General features: G+C 48.1%; 1 protein-coding gene across 1 annotated transcript in view; it reads right to left on the bottom strand.

The window, feature by feature from the left end:
• Positions 1–479: 479 nt before the first annotated feature.
• The window catches only part of HCK (HCK proto-oncogene, Src family tyrosine kinase), a 32,963-nt gene continuing 16,692 nt past the window's right edge, over positions 480–16,750 (bottom strand). Inside the window, exons 7-14 of the mRNA XM_053394690.1 lie at positions 15,832–16,020; positions 14,280–14,432; positions 13,833–13,985; positions 12,448–12,630; positions 10,133–10,209; positions 3,645–3,798; positions 2,673–2,804; positions 480–967 (exon numbers count right to left, since the gene is read on the bottom strand). Of these exons, the coding sequence (XP_053250665.1) occupies positions 765–967; positions 2,673–2,804; positions 3,645–3,798; positions 10,133–10,209; positions 12,448–12,630; positions 13,833–13,985; positions 14,280–14,432; positions 15,832–16,020 (1,244 nt within the window). The 3' untranslated portion in view covers positions 480–764. The remainder of the gene's footprint in view (positions 968–2,672; positions 2,805–3,644; positions 3,799–10,132; positions 10,210–12,447; positions 12,631–13,832; positions 13,986–14,279; positions 14,433–15,831; positions 16,021–16,750) is intronic.

Genomic DNA, 16,750 nt, shown 5'->3' with positions numbered 1-16,750 from the left:
GACCTCCCCTGGCACTCCAAGTAAAAACCAGGAATAACAGTTTGTTCCCTTGAATATTGTTGGCATACACTGATATTTCTATAATATTATAACCTATAAATAATACATTGATCAGAATAGTTTAGGATTTAATCTCATTGCTACTAGGGCTCCTGCGATCAATATAAGCCAATTAGGCTCACCATCTGTGGTTTATTTCAGGGAACAGTTTTCTATCCAGAATTAAAATTTCATATTGCTAAATAAGCAACCAACCCTTGCATTAAGAAAGAGGTGGCAAGCTTAGAATGTCTGTAAGTAGTGGTACTGTATATTTATAATATTATTTGCCTGGTCAATTAGTCAGATTCTCTCGCATCCCACCCACCCCCGTCAAATGACAAACACACACACACTCACTCTCTCTCTCTCTCTCTCTCACACACACACACCAGACCCTTCTAGAGCAACAGTCAGTGGTTTTCCAGCAGGCAACAAAAAGTGCATGGCATGCTTCAGCAGAATTGGCATCTACTGAACGCAGTTTTTTTACAGGCATTTAAGCTATGAGCACAACAATTGCTTATGTTGGATCGTCTTGAGGGTCCATCAAGTACAGTCCCGTCTCCCAACAGCAGTCAATAAAATGTTCCTTGTAAGCTCCCAAGATGGAGGCAGCTACTTTTGCCTAAGCCACAGGGGGATCTTGACATCAAACACTGGCTCTCTCTCAAGCATCGTACTGCAGTGACTGTCCCACTCTGCTGTCTGGTTCTCCGTCTCCTTTAAGGCTGTTGCTGGTACTGGCTTTCGGTGGCAGTGAAGAAGTCCTCCAGGATGCTCTGATTGTACTCGAACGTCGGGCGGTCCTCAGGCTTGCGTTTCCAGCACTGCATCATCACTTCATAGAGCTCCTCTGGGCAGCCCTCCGTGCGTGGCATCCGATAGCCGCGCTCTAGGGCACGGATCACTTCCTGGTGTGACATCCCTGAATTCAAACAGAAGGGAAAGAAACCATAGCTCAGTGGTTGTGTACCTGCATTGCACACAGAGGGTCCTAGGTTCCATCCCCAGCACCTCCAGGTTGGGCTGAGAGAGATCCCACCCCTGAAATATTGGAGAGAAGCTGCCAGTCATTGTAGGCAATGCTAAACTAGATAGACCAATGCTCTGACAACATTCCTAGGTTCCTATGGGCTTGTAGAAGCTAAGGGTGGCATCCAAAGTAGAGCTATGTGACTCATTCCATCAGCACAAGGATTTCTCCTTGTGCACTTGAACCTTTCTCCTCTCCTTCACCTGTAGGTAAAGGTAAAGGGACCCCTGACCATTAGGTCCAGTCGTGGCCGACTCTGGGGTTGTGGCGCCGAGGGAGCTGGCGTACAGCTTCTGGGTTATGTGGCCAGCATGACTGAGCCGCTTCTGGCGAACCAGAGCAGCGCATGGAAACGCCGTTTATCTTCCCGCCGGAGCGGTACCTATTTATCTACTTGCACTTTGATGTGCTTTCGAACTGCTAGGTTGGCAGGAGCAGGGACCGAGCAACGGGAACTCACCCCGTCATTGCGGGGATTCGAACCACCGACCTTCTGATCGGCAAGTCCTAGGCCCTGTGGTTTAACCCACAACGCCACCCGCGTCCCTTCTCCTTCCCCTGAGTGCCTCCTAAATCTGTTCTAGGAGTTGCCCCCAACCCTTTGGAGCAGATTTGAGGAAGGCACAGCCCACATTCGGGGGTGGAGGGGAGAGAATTTTGGATGTGCTAGTGCAGTCCTTCTGCTAATGGAAACAAGTGCATTGGATATCGCCCACTTAAAAATGGAGTAAAATTGGACCCATCTGCTCACCAAATAACATCCCTTCTGAAAGCAGAAAAGTTGGAACACTGCATGCAAATATGAGCATACAAAGCTGCCAAACAGAGATTTTTGAGAGCACATGGTTGTATTTGGTAAACAATCTCCCATATTTAATCAGGCAGTTTAAAATAGGCGCATCCAAGAGGTTAAATCGTTTTCTTACCTAAGCAGTTTATTTCCCAGCTAATTCCTCTTGGAAGGATGACCAGGATGCTATTCTTATTAAACTAAGATCTCTTGGTGGAACTATTTGGACGTTTGTTTCTACCAAGGGTGGATAACTAGCTGCCCCTTCAAGTTCTCGTGGGGTTCTCTGCGACCATCACCACCCCCTGCTCCTCCTTTCCACCAAGAATCCCTACTCTTCACAGCCACGAGCCCAAAAAATCTGGAGACTTGGAACATCAAAACCACACCATATACAGTGATACCTCGAGTTACAAACACCTCAGGTTACAAATGCTTCAGGTTACAAACTCCGCTAACCTGGAAGAGTTACCTCGAGTTGAGAACTTTGCCCCAAGATGAGAACGGAAATTGTGTGCCGGTAGCGTAGCAGCAGCTGGAGGCCCCATTAGCGAAAGCATGCCTCTGGTTAAGAACAGTTTCAGGTTAAGAACGGACCTCTGGAATGAATTAATTTCGTAACTAGAGGTACCACTGTATCTAAAGAACATTGATAGCACTTTAACAGTCACGGCTTCCCCCCAGGAATCTTGAGAACTGCAGTTTATGCCTCAAACACACTCTTAATAAAGTACAGTTCCAAGGAAAAGCCATGTGCCTTAAATGTTTGGTGTGGGTGTCTGCAAAGAGACTTTTCTTATTACGCACCTGGGTATGGGGTCCGCCCATAGGTAATGATCTCCATCAGGAGGATCCCGAAAGACCAGATGTCAGACTTTATTGTGAAGGAGCCGTAGTTGATGGCTTCGGGCGCAGTCCACTTGATGGGAAACTTGGCACCTGCCCAGGATGGTCAAAACAAAGAAGGTGAGGCTCAGAAAGATGGCATGGTATGCGCAGCAAGAAGTGGCTTATCAGCAGATAACAGGTTTGCTTTCCAGACTGCATTGTGGACACAGGCCGGGCCTGCACTACTAGTCTTTTACTGCAAGGAAATCTGGCTCCTAAAGGTTCGTGAAGCTGCATCCTAAAGTGGATGAAGCGATTCTCCTCCAGATTCAGTGTTTAGGGAAAAAGCAAGTGATAAGCTATGCGTGTTCTGTAGAACATCAGCTGACTACACTTCTAAGTGAGTACTGATCCTTGGCTACTTGATGTACCTGTTAGGACCATTTATTCACTGATGAAGAGTGACTATCGAAACAGTTCATCATCCAGAAAAACTGTTCTACGTCTGGAACGGTTACAGGACTGTGACTGTTGAAAGGCTTTGTTTGCCTCTTTGATGCTGATTGACTACATTTTCTAATTTTGTTCATGCAACATTGATTGACTTCTATTATTTGTGACTCTTACTACATTTTTTCTGTTTAAAAATTGTGAAATAATACATGTTACAAATATTTTGTTAGAACATTATTAGCCGTGTGTTGACTGTGATTGTTCGGAGTACTCCGGAGAACCGCCTTGCAAAATTCGGAGAAGTATGAATTCTGTTGCTTCAGAAAGTGCAAATTGGGTAGGTCTGCCTTTCAGTGCAAACTGGATTGAAATTTCTCTGCCCTCCATCCTTATTAAGTGTCTAAACCCTAATGCATACTGTACACAGAAAGATTGACAGGACAAAAGCAGGAGGGGCTGGCTTGTGCAATCAAGCATATAAAAAGCCTCTCTTTGCACCTTCCCGGGCTGTGTATTCGTTGTCGTCAATCACCCGAGCCAAGCCAAAATCGGCAATCTTGCACACCAGCATGGCTGAGACCAAGATGTTGGCAGCTCTCAAGTCCCGGTGGATGTAGTTTCGCTTCTCAATGAAAGCCATGCCTTCTGCAATCTGCAGTAAAGAGAGAGAGATCTATTGTAAGGGGAGCGATAGTGCAGCACCTGGGGAGGTTAAAGGTAAAGGTAAAGGTACCCCTGCCTGTACGGGCCAGTCTTGACAGACTCTAGGGTTGTGTGCCCATCTCACTCAAGAGGCCGGGGGCCAGCGCTGTCCGGAGACACTTCCGGGTCACGTGGCCAGCGTGACATCGCTGCTCTGGCGAGCCAGAGCCGCACACGGAAACGCCGTTTACCTTCCCGCTAGTAAGCGGTCCCTATTTATCTACTTGCACCCGGGGGTGCTTTTGAACTGCTGGGACCGAACAACGGGAGCGCACCCCGCCGCGGGGATTCGAACCGCCGACCTTTCGATCGGCAAGCCCTAGGCGCTGAGGCTTTTACCCACAGCACCACCTGGATAACATAAATGACTGGTGTGCTGAGAGTATCACTGGGGTTCACTAGACACACCCTTAGAATTGGTTCACATCCCTCCTCAGCAGCAGTAAATCTTTGCAGCAGCCTCTGGCAAGTGTGTTCTGTGAAATGAAATCTAGGGTGACCTGCAAAGTCTGCAGCTTTCCTTGAACAAGTTTTCTTGCAGGTGCACAGAATTCCCCCCTTTGGGAGGAGGAATTTGCTTCCAGACAATGTTAATGGTGCTACGGCTAAAAATTGCCTGCTGTTTCTTTAATGCTTAAAAAAGCTGGGTCAGCATGAGTCAGCGGCCTGCACCGGGTTGTATATATAGAGTGAGAAATGTTAGTTTGGTGTTTGGTTGGGTTGGTTGGTTGGTTAGTGAAAGCTGGTAGTGTTGATTTGTGTACAGTTGGTCAGTCGCTTTTGCAGAAAGACTTTTAAGAATAAAAGCAGAAAGTACTCTGCAAAGATACTTTTCTCGTGGACTCTTTTATGCCAACAAGGGTATGAGGACCAGGCTGAGGTGACAAAGGGAGGTCAGAACCTTTTTCTTCTTACAAACACTGGCAAATGGAACAAGTCTCTTGCCCCCTGCCCAAATGCAAACCAATGCAGCCTCCACAACAGAACAGCAAATCAAGACACCGGCTGACCCTTCTAGTATGCAACAGTTGTATATACGTTGCTGTCAGCGCTGCCCAAGGTCCCAGCTCACACAAGACCAACGCTGCTTCTTCCTCAAGTAAAAAAGTCTTTATTGAAGTTCAGTTTCATTTCCAGACGCGCAGCGCGCAACGCTACGTCTATACCTTAGACCGTCGAAGTTCCATCTGAATCTCCTCTCCCCTGACACCAGTTTAAGATTCTAGCCTTACTCCACCTCTTCCTCTGTTCCTTCCTTCTCTGGGTCCTCCTGCTAGTCGGAGTCTCAGCCCTCCTAGACTCCTCTGACGCTGAGTCTCCTGACTCTTCCCCCTCCCTCCTTCGGGCTTTCGGACCAATCCGGGTTTTCTGCTGTCCCGCGCTCCTCCGCATTTGAACTTGGCGCGCGCGCGCAGCCTCCCACTTTCCTTCTGACCGTTACACTTGTGTCACTGCTCCCTCTTTCGGGGAGGCTAGCTGGACCTGGCCTTCCCTCCGTTTCCCCACTTCCCGATGGGGGCGTGGTTACCCCTGACTCATCTTCTCTCCCCGCTGGGGGAGAGGCTGGTCCTGACTCATGTGACTCTTCCCCCCCACTGTGCTCTGGTGGGGGAACTGGTCCTGATCCTCCTCTGCTCCCTTGGGAGTCCCCTCTGGTCCCTTGTTTATGGAGCGTCCCCCCTGGGACCCCCCTCGCCCTTACCATAGGCGCCCCCTTCTGGGAATCTTCTGATTCACTGGAGAAGCTCATGGAATCTCTCGGGTCACTGTCATATTCCCCTACGCTCCCCTCTGATTCCTCTCCTCTGCTCTCTATTTGCTCTCTCCCCTGCTCTTCTGCTCCTGAGCCTGACAGTTGCTATAATAAATTGCTTTGGGATGCCTCATGGGAAGCCGATTAATAAATGAAATAAATAATAATTTACATTAATAAGTGAAGGAGAGAGATTTGTGATGCTGATGAGCACTGCAGCAGGCAGGATTCCTTTTCACTTATTATGTTTCCTCTGAGGCGCACAAGGAGGGGTACATGGTTCTCCCCACTGCACCATTTTACCCTTACAACAACCCCGTAAGGTTAGGTTGAGGAATCATGGGCTGGTTGATAAATGACACCTTCTCTTCCCACAGTGCAGACATGAGTACTTCTAAAGCTTCAGTCAACTGCAGCTTGCTGTACCGTCCAAACCCCAAAGAACTATGTTCATTCTCAATTATGGTGAGAGTCAAATAAGGTAACTCCAAACCCAGAAACAGCATTATAAACCCAGTTGAAAGTATAACTACTTGTACCCAAAGATGCCAGTAGTACATGTGAAAAGGATTTAGGGATCTTAGTAGACCACAAGCTTAGCAAGAGTCAACAGTGTGCTGCAGCAGCAGGAAACACTACAGTGGTACCTCAGGTTAAGTACTTAATTCGTTCCGGAGGTCCGTTCTTAACCTGAAACTGTTCTTAACCTGAAGCACCACTTTAGCTAATGGGGCCTCCCGCTGCTGCCAGAGCACAATTTCTGTTCTCATCCTGAAGCAAAGTTCTTAACCCGAGGTACTATTTCTGGGTTAGCGGAGTCTGTAACCTGAAGCGTATGTAACCCGAGGTACCACTGTAATGCCATTTTACAAAAGTATAGTGTCCAGGTCATGGGAAGTAATAGTACTACTGTATTTTGCCTTGGTCAGACCACACCTGGAATACTGTGTCCAATTCTGGGCACCTCAATTTAAGAATGTTGTTGACAAGCTGAACAAGTGCAGAGGACAGCGACCATGATCAAGGGTTTGGAAACCAAGCCTTATAATGAACAGTTGAGGGAGTTGGGTATGCTTAGTCTGGAAAAGAGGAGACTAAGAGCCGATATGAGAACCATCTTCAAATATCTTAAGGGTTCTCACATGGAAGAAGGAGCAATCTTGTTTTCTCCTGCTCTGGAGGGTAGGATTCGAACCCATGGCTTCAAGTCACAAGAAAGGAGATTCCGACTCAACATCAGGAAGAACTTTCTGGCCTTAAGAGCTGATCGACAGTAGAACAGTCTCCCTCAGAAGGTTGTGGACTTTCTTTCCTTGTAGGTTTTTAAGCAGATGTTGGGTGGCCATCTGTCATGGATGCTTTAGCTGAGATTCCTGCATTGCAGGGGGTGGGAATAGATGACCCTTGGGGTCCCAACTCTACAATTCTATTATTCTACGTCCTGAGAGTGGCTTGTCGAAAACCATGTAAAGTCATGGGTGAGGCGAGATTTTGAATCAAAACTTCCTGGTCCGGAGATTCACGTTGAGCGATTATCGGAAGGCATGTCTCTAGGGCTCTGCAGAGACCTGAAGCCAAGGGGTTAACTGTCAGCCCTACCGACCTAAGCAAGACGGATGGCACCCTGGGCACACCTGCTCTTTTGATGGACTGGTTTTGGTGGAGGGAGGGAGAGCACAGACCATTGTGACAAAGGCCTCCTTGTTCCGCAGCGGAGGGAGACCTAGAGGAAGGAAATGCCCTTGGACCCGTTCCAGGTTTCCTACTTCCTTAGGAGTCAATGCAAACAAACAAAGCACACTAGGCAGATTTGCATATTCAAATCTGCATCACTGCGGGGAACAATGGGTTCTCACAACCATGGCCCAACGCTCTCACATCCCTAGATATTAAATGCAATGAAACCCCACCAACAAAGTGGTGCCTGGCTGTTAGGAACCCGCTGGAGGGTCTCTAAGCCTAGGAACTCTCACATCTGCAGGGTTGCTCATGCACCCAGAGGGGAAGGAACCTGTGGCCAGATGTTGCAGGACTCCAACTCCCAGCAGCCATTGCGGCTGGCATGGCCCAATGACTCCCACACACCTAAAGACCTGTTGGACAGCTTCTTTGGCCCTGAACAGGTGGGACAATCCTCGTAGAGTTGTTTCGGGCAGTGAGCAAAACATATTGCCGTCGTATGAATCTAGGGTACGACTGCATTTGGAATCCTCTGCACAGTTTTAGCTGCCTGGCCTCAAAAAGTAGGGCAGAAGCCCAAGAACGCCGGACCACCAGGCTGGCAGAGAAGTGGCACCAGTAGCAGTACCAGCTTCTGGCAAGAACTCACCAGAACTTGCCACTGCCACTTTGCGAGTGCCACAACACAAACCAGGTAAGGGAGGCTCAGGTAGAGGTGGGGTGGCATTGCCCCTGTCCAGAAGGATATTGCAGAGTCGAAAAAGGTTCAGAAAGGGATGCCCAAAATGACTGACACCCTATAAAGAAAGGCTGCAGCACTGCAGACTTTTTAGTAGCCGGACAAGTTTAGCGTCAGCTGAATAATTCAAGAGCCGGAATAGCTCAGTTTGTAAAGCATGAGACTTTTAAGCTCAGGGTTTTTGGATTCAGCCCCATGTCAGGTGAAAGATTCCTACACTGCTGGACTAGACGACTCTTGTGGTCCAACTCTGCAATTCTATGATTCCACGCAGTTTTGCAGGAGCTCCTTGGCTGCCCAGGATGGAGGGCAGGTGTGGAATTCTAGCTGGGATTGCCCTGCCCTGCAGAGAGGGAATAGAGACCCCATTGGGTTGAGTCACCTTCGGTCAGGCTTTAAAAAGTGGCTCTTGCCTATAGCTATGAGAGGACAGACTTGGGAGGAATGAAAGGAAGTCCTTTCCCACACAGTGCATAGCTAAAACTACTGTCACGGTCCTGTTCACAGGCGATCGAAGTCCCGGCAGGGGACGTCAGGACCGGGGGTAAGATGGCGGGGTGGGAGCAGGAACGGAGGTCCAGAAGCCAGGAAGCCAAGAGTCCAAGGGTCAGAAAGCAAGGAGTCATGAAGTCAGGGGTCTGAGGATCAAGAAGCAGGGAGTCAAGAAGCCGAGGTTCAAGGATCAGGAAGCAAGGAGCCAAACATAGCAAGGCAGGGAGCGTGTTGCTGTGGCAAAGAGCCGAAGGAAAATGCGGACCTTATATCCCTTCCCAGCTCTTGCCACCAGGTGCTGTGAGTTACGAAGCGGCCTCTAAAATTAAGGAAAGTTAAACGGTGTTGGATTGAAATTGAGGGGTTTCTAGCTGTAATGATATAAAGGAACATAGATGGGGGGGGGAAAGGGTTTGAAAAATGAGGTAATGTTACAAGCTGTAATGCTTTAAATGAAGGATTTGCTGAACAAATAACCTTAATTGGGATACAAGGAGGAGAAGTACGAGGAGGTCTGAGAAATTTGTTATTTAAAAATACGATTTATGAACTTTATGTCTTTTTTAATGTTTTTGTTTGTTCTGTTTTTGTTTGTTTGTTTAAAAAATTGGAAAATCTAATAAATATTCTTTAAAAAAAAAAAAGAGTTACCAAGCGGCCTCACCTGTGTGGCCGTGCCTTGCCTCTTCAGAACAAACTTAGGAAGGCCCAAGTCCTGCAAAGTCCTATTGGTCACAGGGCCTGGCTCCTGCACGCACACCTGACAACTACAGAACTTGCTGCCACAGGGGGCAGGGATGGCCAGCAACTTTAAACGAGGATGAGACAAATTCATTGAGAAGAGGGCTATCAATGGCTACTAGGCTTCCAAATCCTGGAGACCACAGGAGGGGAAAGATCCAAGTACTACTTGTGCATTTGTCACCAGCATTGGTTGGCCACTGTGAGAAAAGGATGCTATATTAGGTATTTTAGGTCAAGACATACCAAAAGAAATGAGGACTTTATTTATGTATGCCACTACAGCAGCAAGAATGTTGACTGCACAAAATTGGAAGACTGTAGAAATACCAACTAAAAACAATGGCAAGAGAAGTTGATGAACTATGCAGAACTGGCAAAAATGACAGAAAGACTAAGAGAAAAAGACAACAGAGACTTTGAAAAAGATTGGGAACCATTCATATTATATTTGCAGAAACAAAGGAAGGCAATAGACTTGATGGCAGGATTTAAATAGACATCCAAATTATTAGCATCAGAAAATGTTTAGAAGATGGTGAAATAAGATGATGTAGTTAATTTTATTTTTAGGTTTATAGGTTTGATGTTATGCTATTAATAACCTTTTCTGTTGAGAGATAGCAAAGCGGATGAAAATGGAAACAAACCAGAAACGCAAGTTGGGGGAAGTCTTAGAGGGGAGGGAGGGAGGAATATATAGTAAATGTGAAGAATTTGAGATGTATGTAATGAATGAAAATGAAAAATGAATTAATTTTAAAAGAGAGAGAGAGAGAGAGAGAGAGAGAGAGAGAGAGAGAGAGAGAAGGATGCTAGACTAGATGAGCTCCCCTGGGCCTGATCCAGTAGCCAGTCTCTTTTTCAGGTCACACTCACCTGGGCACAGAAGTCTATCAATACAGGGAGCTGCTGTTTGTGACCCTCGTCACTCTTCAGGAAATCCAGCAAACTACCTGCGGAGAGGAAAGAAATCCATCAGGGTGCAGTCCATTGTGTTCTTCAGAGGGCGCCAGATCTTCCATTAGGAAGGGACCCATTGCTCAGTGGGGCAGCACATACTTTGTTCCCAGGCTCACATAGACATGGGCTGTCTGGATGCTCAGAGACACGGGCTTACCCCACCCTGTCTGGCTATTATCAGCCTTTCCCAGGGGCTGGTGGGAGTTGTAGTCCAAAACGGCTGGAGGGCACCAGGTTGGGAAAAGCTGCCCTGTATCATAATTAGCACCAAAGAGTTTTGCAGTTACATCTGGTAAGGTGGCCTCTCAATAATGCAGCCGAGTCTTCTGCATCTGGACTCTGGAGTAATCACTGTTCCAGAGGGGCTTACTCCCACCTTAGAGGTAAAGGCACTTTCATAATATCTGACTTCAAATATCCCGGTATGCCCCACCACGGAGGACCTTAAGGTCCATAAATAGCAACACCCTAGAGGTCCCGGGCCCTAAGGAAGTCAGACTAGCCTCAACCAGAGGCAGGGCCTTTTCAACACTGGCCCCAGCCTGGTGGAACGCTCTGTCTCATGAGACCAGGGCCCTGCGGGATCTGATTTCTTTCCGCAGGGCCTGTAAGACAGAGTTGTTCCGCCTGGCCTTTGGCTTGGAATCAACTTGATCCCCTTCCCCTCTTTCTTTTTCCCTTTTTTCTTCTGTGATGGAACTCCTATTTGGGGACTTCGCTGGCTTTTTTCTGGTCCACGTAGGACCAGTCTGGATAGTTAGCCTTGGTGAAGACTTGACGTTTTCACCCCCCAAAAAGTTTTTGAGTTTCTGCAGAAATGAAGCTGCATTTTAATGTTGTATTTTAATCTTGTTTTTTAAAGTTGTATTTCAATCAATTGTTTTATATCTGGTGTTAGCCGCCCTGAGCCCGGTCTTGGCTGGGGAGGGCAGGGTATAAATAAAAATCATCATCATCATCTTAAGGACTGTTGCATGAAAGATGGAGAAACTCGTTTTCTGCTGCCCTAGAGGACAGGACCTGAACCAATGCATTCAAGTTACAAGAAAGGAGATTCTGGCTAAGCATCAGGAAGGACTTTCTGATGGCAGGAGCCGTCAGACACGGAACAGACTCCCTCGGAAGGTGGTGGACTCTCCTTCCTTGGAGGTTTCTAAGCAGAGGTTGGGTGGCCACCCGTCAGGGATGCTTCAGCTACGATTCCTGTATCGCAGGGGGTTGGACTAGATGACCCTCGGGTCTCTTCCAACACTGCAATTCTAGTGTCTTCTTCCTCCTCGTTCCCATGCTGCATCTGGGCTCCCCACCCAGCTATCTCTTCCTCCCAGCTGTGTGCTGCATCCTGCGCAACCTCATTGGCATGTGGCACTTGTGTGCTAGGAGCTGACGGCGCCTCCACAGAATGCTGCTTAATTAAACTGGCCCTGTAGATTACTGGGGGACAGCGAGGAAGGCTGCCTAATGCCAAAAACAAGGCAATAACCCTGATTCTTAAGGAACTCAGGTTTCATGTTGTTTTTTTAAAAAAAGTTTCCAGTTTCTAGCCTTCTTGATTGTGACGAGAAGGCTGAAAACAGAGAAGGACGAGTGAAAAAAAAGGAATGGCAAGACAAACTGTTAGAGTATATAATACTGGCTAGATTAACAGAGGCAGTTAGAGATCACACTAGACAAGAGTTTCAAAAAGCATGGGGAAAATACAGCGAATACTTCACAAAACAGTGCCCTAAAATACATACCTGGGACTTGTTTCAATTAATGTCTGCAGGAGACTTTGTGGATATTCAAGTTACAATTAGAAAAATCTTAATAATTACTCATAAAGGAAACAGCTTATAAGAAGTAAACAAGGAGGCCAGATACAGGATAAAGGAAGTCTTTTATTTGGTTGTTTGTATTGTTGTATGTTATGCTTATTGTATGTTATGTTCATGTTTAATAAGGGTGGATTTCTGTATTGGGGGTGGGGGTTTATGTTATGTTGTAAATAAAATTTCCAATAAAAAATTATTTAAAAAAGTAAAAAAAGAGAAGGACGAGTGAAAAAGGTATTGTTGGGCAGGTGCCTTTTGCGAAAACCTCCTTTTGGGTATAGAGGCTTGGGGATGGAACAGGCTTCACCAACCTGCTACCCTCCAGATGTGCCGGCTGAGTCTGTAGCCCCAAACATCTGGAGAGCACCAGGTTGGCAAAGGCTGCTACGGAACCTTCCGCTCCTTCCTGCGTCTCACCTTTCTCCATGTATTCGGTGATGATGTAAATGGGCTCCTCCTTGGTCACGACGGCATGGAGCTTGACCAGCTTGTCGTGCTGCAGGGTCTTCATGATGTTGGCCTCTTCCAGGAAGGCTTCCACAGACATGCTCCCTGGCTTCATGGTTTTGACGGCCACTTTTGTGTGCATGTTGTAGGTGGCTGGAGAGGAGAGAAGGGGCTGTTTCAGAGCAGCAGAATCACAGAGCATCGTCCATTCCAACGCTCTGAAATGCAGGAATCCTTTTGCCCAACATGGGGCTCAAACTCATGAGCCTGAGGTCAAGGGTCCAATGCTTTGCCAAGTGAGCTATCCATCATGGGAAATGGATCTTTCCATCACCATACCCAGGGAGACCATATGAGACCCAAAACACTATGCTAACTGATGCCCAGGGATGTTGTGCAGTCTGTGATTTCCAGGCAAGCATGGGGTGGGGTGTAAAAGCAGAATGTGGAATAGGCTACGGAATTCTTTAGCTTTAGGTAAGAACAGTTTCTAGACTAAAACAACAGGCCCCCAAAGCCTATGGGCGTTATTTGGCAAGACCCAGTGTCAGAAGCACCCTGCATCTAGAAAGCTAGCACATGAGGCAGCACGGTTCCAGACTCTCCTGGGGTTTCTTCATGAGCATATGAAGATGCTACAACTAATCCAGAATGCGGCAGCTAGACTGGTGACTGGGAGCAGCCGCCGAGACCATATAACACCGGTCTTGAAAGACCTACACTGGCTCCCAGTACGTTTCTGAGCACAATTCAAAGTGTTGGTGCTGACCTTTCAAGCCCTAAACGGCCTCGGTCCAGTAAATCTGAAGGAGCGCCTCCACCCCCATCGTTCTCCCCAGACACTGAGGTCCAGCGCCAAGGGCCTTCTGGTGGTTCCCTCGCTGCGAGAAGCAAAGCTACAGGGAACCAGGCAGAGGGCCTTCTCGGTGGTGGCACCCGCCCTGTGGAACACCCTCCCACCAGATGTCAAAGAGAAAAACAACTACCAAACTTTTAGAAGACATCTGAAGGTAGCCCTTTTTAGGGAAGCTTTTAATGTTTAATAGGTTATTGTATTTTAGTGTTTTGTTGGAAGCCGCCCAGAGTGGCTGGGGAAACCCAGCCAGATGGGCGGGTTATAAATAATAAATTTTATTGTTGTTGTTGTTGTTGTTGTTGTTGTTGTTGTTGTTGTTGTTGTTGTTAAATATGGAATTGGCTGCAACAGATGGTTACCAAATGGAGCCTCCATGTTCAGAGGCAGTATAACTCTGCTTCCCAGAAGCCCATCTGGCTGGCCATCACAGGGAACTAACACAGAGGACTAGAGGCACCCTCAGCCTCATCATCTGACAGTCCAGTTCCGATATTCTTACCCATCCAGACTTCTCCAAATTGCCCAGCTCCCAGTTTCTTCTCCAGTTTCAGAGAGCTGCGGGGGATTTCCCAGGCATCTTTCTCCCAGGGCTGCTGAGGTTTCGGAGCGATACACGGGTAAGTCAGCTTTTGACACAGACCATCAGTTTGCCCTGGAAGAGAAGACCAGGTTATTCTACCCTGCAGGATCCCAAGGCAAGGCTGCAGGCTGGCGCTTTTGGAAACAAGGCCCCAAACGGACCACAAATTTTGTTACACTTGTGCCACCATGGAGAAGCCTTGATATGAACCCATCGCAGATACGCGAGAGAGTGGCGTGGAGTAGTGGTTAGAGTTCTGGACTAGAGACCTTGGAGACTAGGGTTCAAATCCCTCCTGGCTATAAAACACACCGGGTGACCGTGAGCCAGTCACAAAGAGATGGAGGCGTTCCAGGTCAGGCTCACCCTTATAATGGCTGACCAGCTCTTGCAGGCTGCTGAAGGTGTTCCGGGCAGAAATGTAGAAGCCGCCGCTGTCCAGCGTCCGAATCTTGTAATGCTTCACTGTCTCCATTTTCTTCTGGTTGTCGAAATCTCGCACAGACAAGGAGTAAGAACCTGGGCCAAGAGGGAGGAATGCAAACTAAGAAAGGAGGTTCACGTGACCATTTCGCCAGTTCTCCCATACCTGCTCTTGGGGCTTTGGATCTAGTCCATTATAAATGGGAGGAGGGGAGTGTTTCTAATGAGCCAGCTTCAACGAGAAACATATAAAACTACTGATGATATCTGCCGTATGGACATTGCCTCAGGCTGGGTGCCATGACCTGGTTTGCATGTAACACTACACCATGGTTTGTGTAAGGTAGCCTTCCTCAACCCAGTATGCCCTCTTGAAGTTTTGGACTACAACTCCCATCAGCCCCAGCCACACAGCTTATGGGAGTTATGCACAACGTTTGGCAGGCACCCGGCTGGGGGAGGCTGGTTCAAGCCATGGTTTGTTTAGCAAATCACAAGTTAGCCATGGTTTGTTTACCAACTGCTCTCGCCTCATGCCTATTTAGCTTGGCAAGTGTCTCCGGTGGGCTGGCCAAGCGAACCACGGTTCACATGCAATTCCTGTTTGTAAATTGTGTACGTGCAGCTACTCACATAGAGTCAATTAAGGTTTGGCAGACAGCCAAAAGGTCGTGTGTAGGAGTAAGTCTGCCTGGTGATAAAGAGGCATGGAGACAGCTCCATGATTGGTCAAGCTCTCTCAAGGGAGTGATAATTAATGGCCTACTAACTGTTAGTTCGGTGGGTCAGTGTCAGTGTAGGAGTTGTGAGTCGTGTCAGAGAGAGCAAGCTAAAGATCCGTGTTCTGTTCCTGTAAATAGTCCACTGTATATAATAAACACCTAACTACAAGTTCCTGGTTCCTGCTTCGTCTATCCTGTCTGCAGCCAAGTCGCCAATTGCTTCCATGGATTCTGCGTTTACTCTGCTAGGTCTGGCTGAGGCCCTGCAACTAGTTGGAAAGTTGCGAAACACCAAATAGGTTTTGCCAATAATGCCAAGCCATAGTTAAGACAAACCAAGGTCTGTTAACTAGCAAGCCATGGCTTCCCCATTGTGGTTTGCTGGCAGGAAACAAACCACTAGGCAGGGTTTGAACGATGAAAAGGTACCGTATTTTTTGCTCTATAAGACTCACTTTTTCCCTCCTAAAAAGTAAGGGGAAATGTGTGTGCGTCTTATGGAGCGAATGCAGGCTGCGCAGCTATCCCAGAAGCCAGAACAGCAAGAGGGATTGCTGCTTTCACTGCGTAGCAATCCCTCTTGCTGTTCCGTTTTCCTCCTCCAAAAACTAGGTGCGTCTTGTGGTCTGGTGCGTCTTATAGAGCGAAAAATACGGTATTTTCCTAAACTGTGTGTTACACACAAACCAGGCCAGAGTCTGTCTTTCCTATGTTCAAGCCCAACCCCCACAAGTCAGCCTACTGACCCCTGCCCCATGATTGCCTTGACTCACCCAGGAATTGGGGAAGATTGCAAGTGGCCGTTTGGGTTCTCCTGTGGTCCTTGCGGAAGAACATCCTGCTCAAGCAAGAGATACAGATGGCAGGGCAGGACCTGTCCTCAGGCGCTGGGCAAGACTTGTCCTCAAGCACCAGGCAGGAACCTGGCCATCTAACCTCCCTGTCGCTGTCAGCGCCTCCTCCTCCTCCTGCAAGTCACACATAGGGAAAGCTTGCAGGAAGCAGAGGTGGGTCAAGCTGTCCTGCAGCAGCAGCAGCAGCAGGAGGGAGAACTGGAAAGTGCCACTGGATCGCCAACACTTCCTCCCCAATCCAATTTCAACCCCCTGCACTGGAGAGGCTCACACAACAAGTGGGGCCTGCCCAAACCCTCCACTCTGGGACTGCCCCACAGGAAGAGAGGGGAAAGGAAGATGGTGTATCAGGATGGTGGCAGAGGCGTTGCAAGGTGGCTTGCGGTCTGGCCTGGGTGCCACCTCCGAGGGGGGGGGTGACAAAATGCTGTGCGGCACTCAACATCTGCGAGAGACGCTTTGGTTTTGGCGTGCAGGCTGTAGGGTATGTGATCTCCCCCCAAAAAGCTCAACAACTTCGGCTTCCCCAAAGAAAGCTCCACAACTAAATAGCCCCACAACTTTGGCTCCGCAAAATAATATGAAATACAGCGGTACCTCTGTTGGCGAACAGGGTCCGTTCCGGAGGCCCGTTTGCAACCTAAAAAGAACGCAACCCGCGTCTCCACGTCTGTGCATGCGCGGGTCATGATTTGCTGCTTCTGTGCATGCGCGTGATATCATTTTGCACGTCTGTGCATGTGTGAGCGGCAAAACCCGGAAGTAACCCGTTACGGTACTTCCGGGTCGCTGCAGGACGCAACCTGAAAACGCTCAACCTGAAGCAAACGTAACATGA

This window comes from Podarcis raffonei, chromosome 6 (assembly GCF_027172205.1).
Source record: "Podarcis raffonei isolate rPodRaf1 chromosome 6, rPodRaf1.pri, whole genome shotgun sequence".
NCBI classification, from domain to species: domain Eukaryota; kingdom Metazoa; phylum Chordata; class Lepidosauria; order Squamata; family Lacertidae; genus Podarcis; species Podarcis raffonei.
This window is presented reverse-complemented; position numbering and strand designations above follow the sequence as displayed.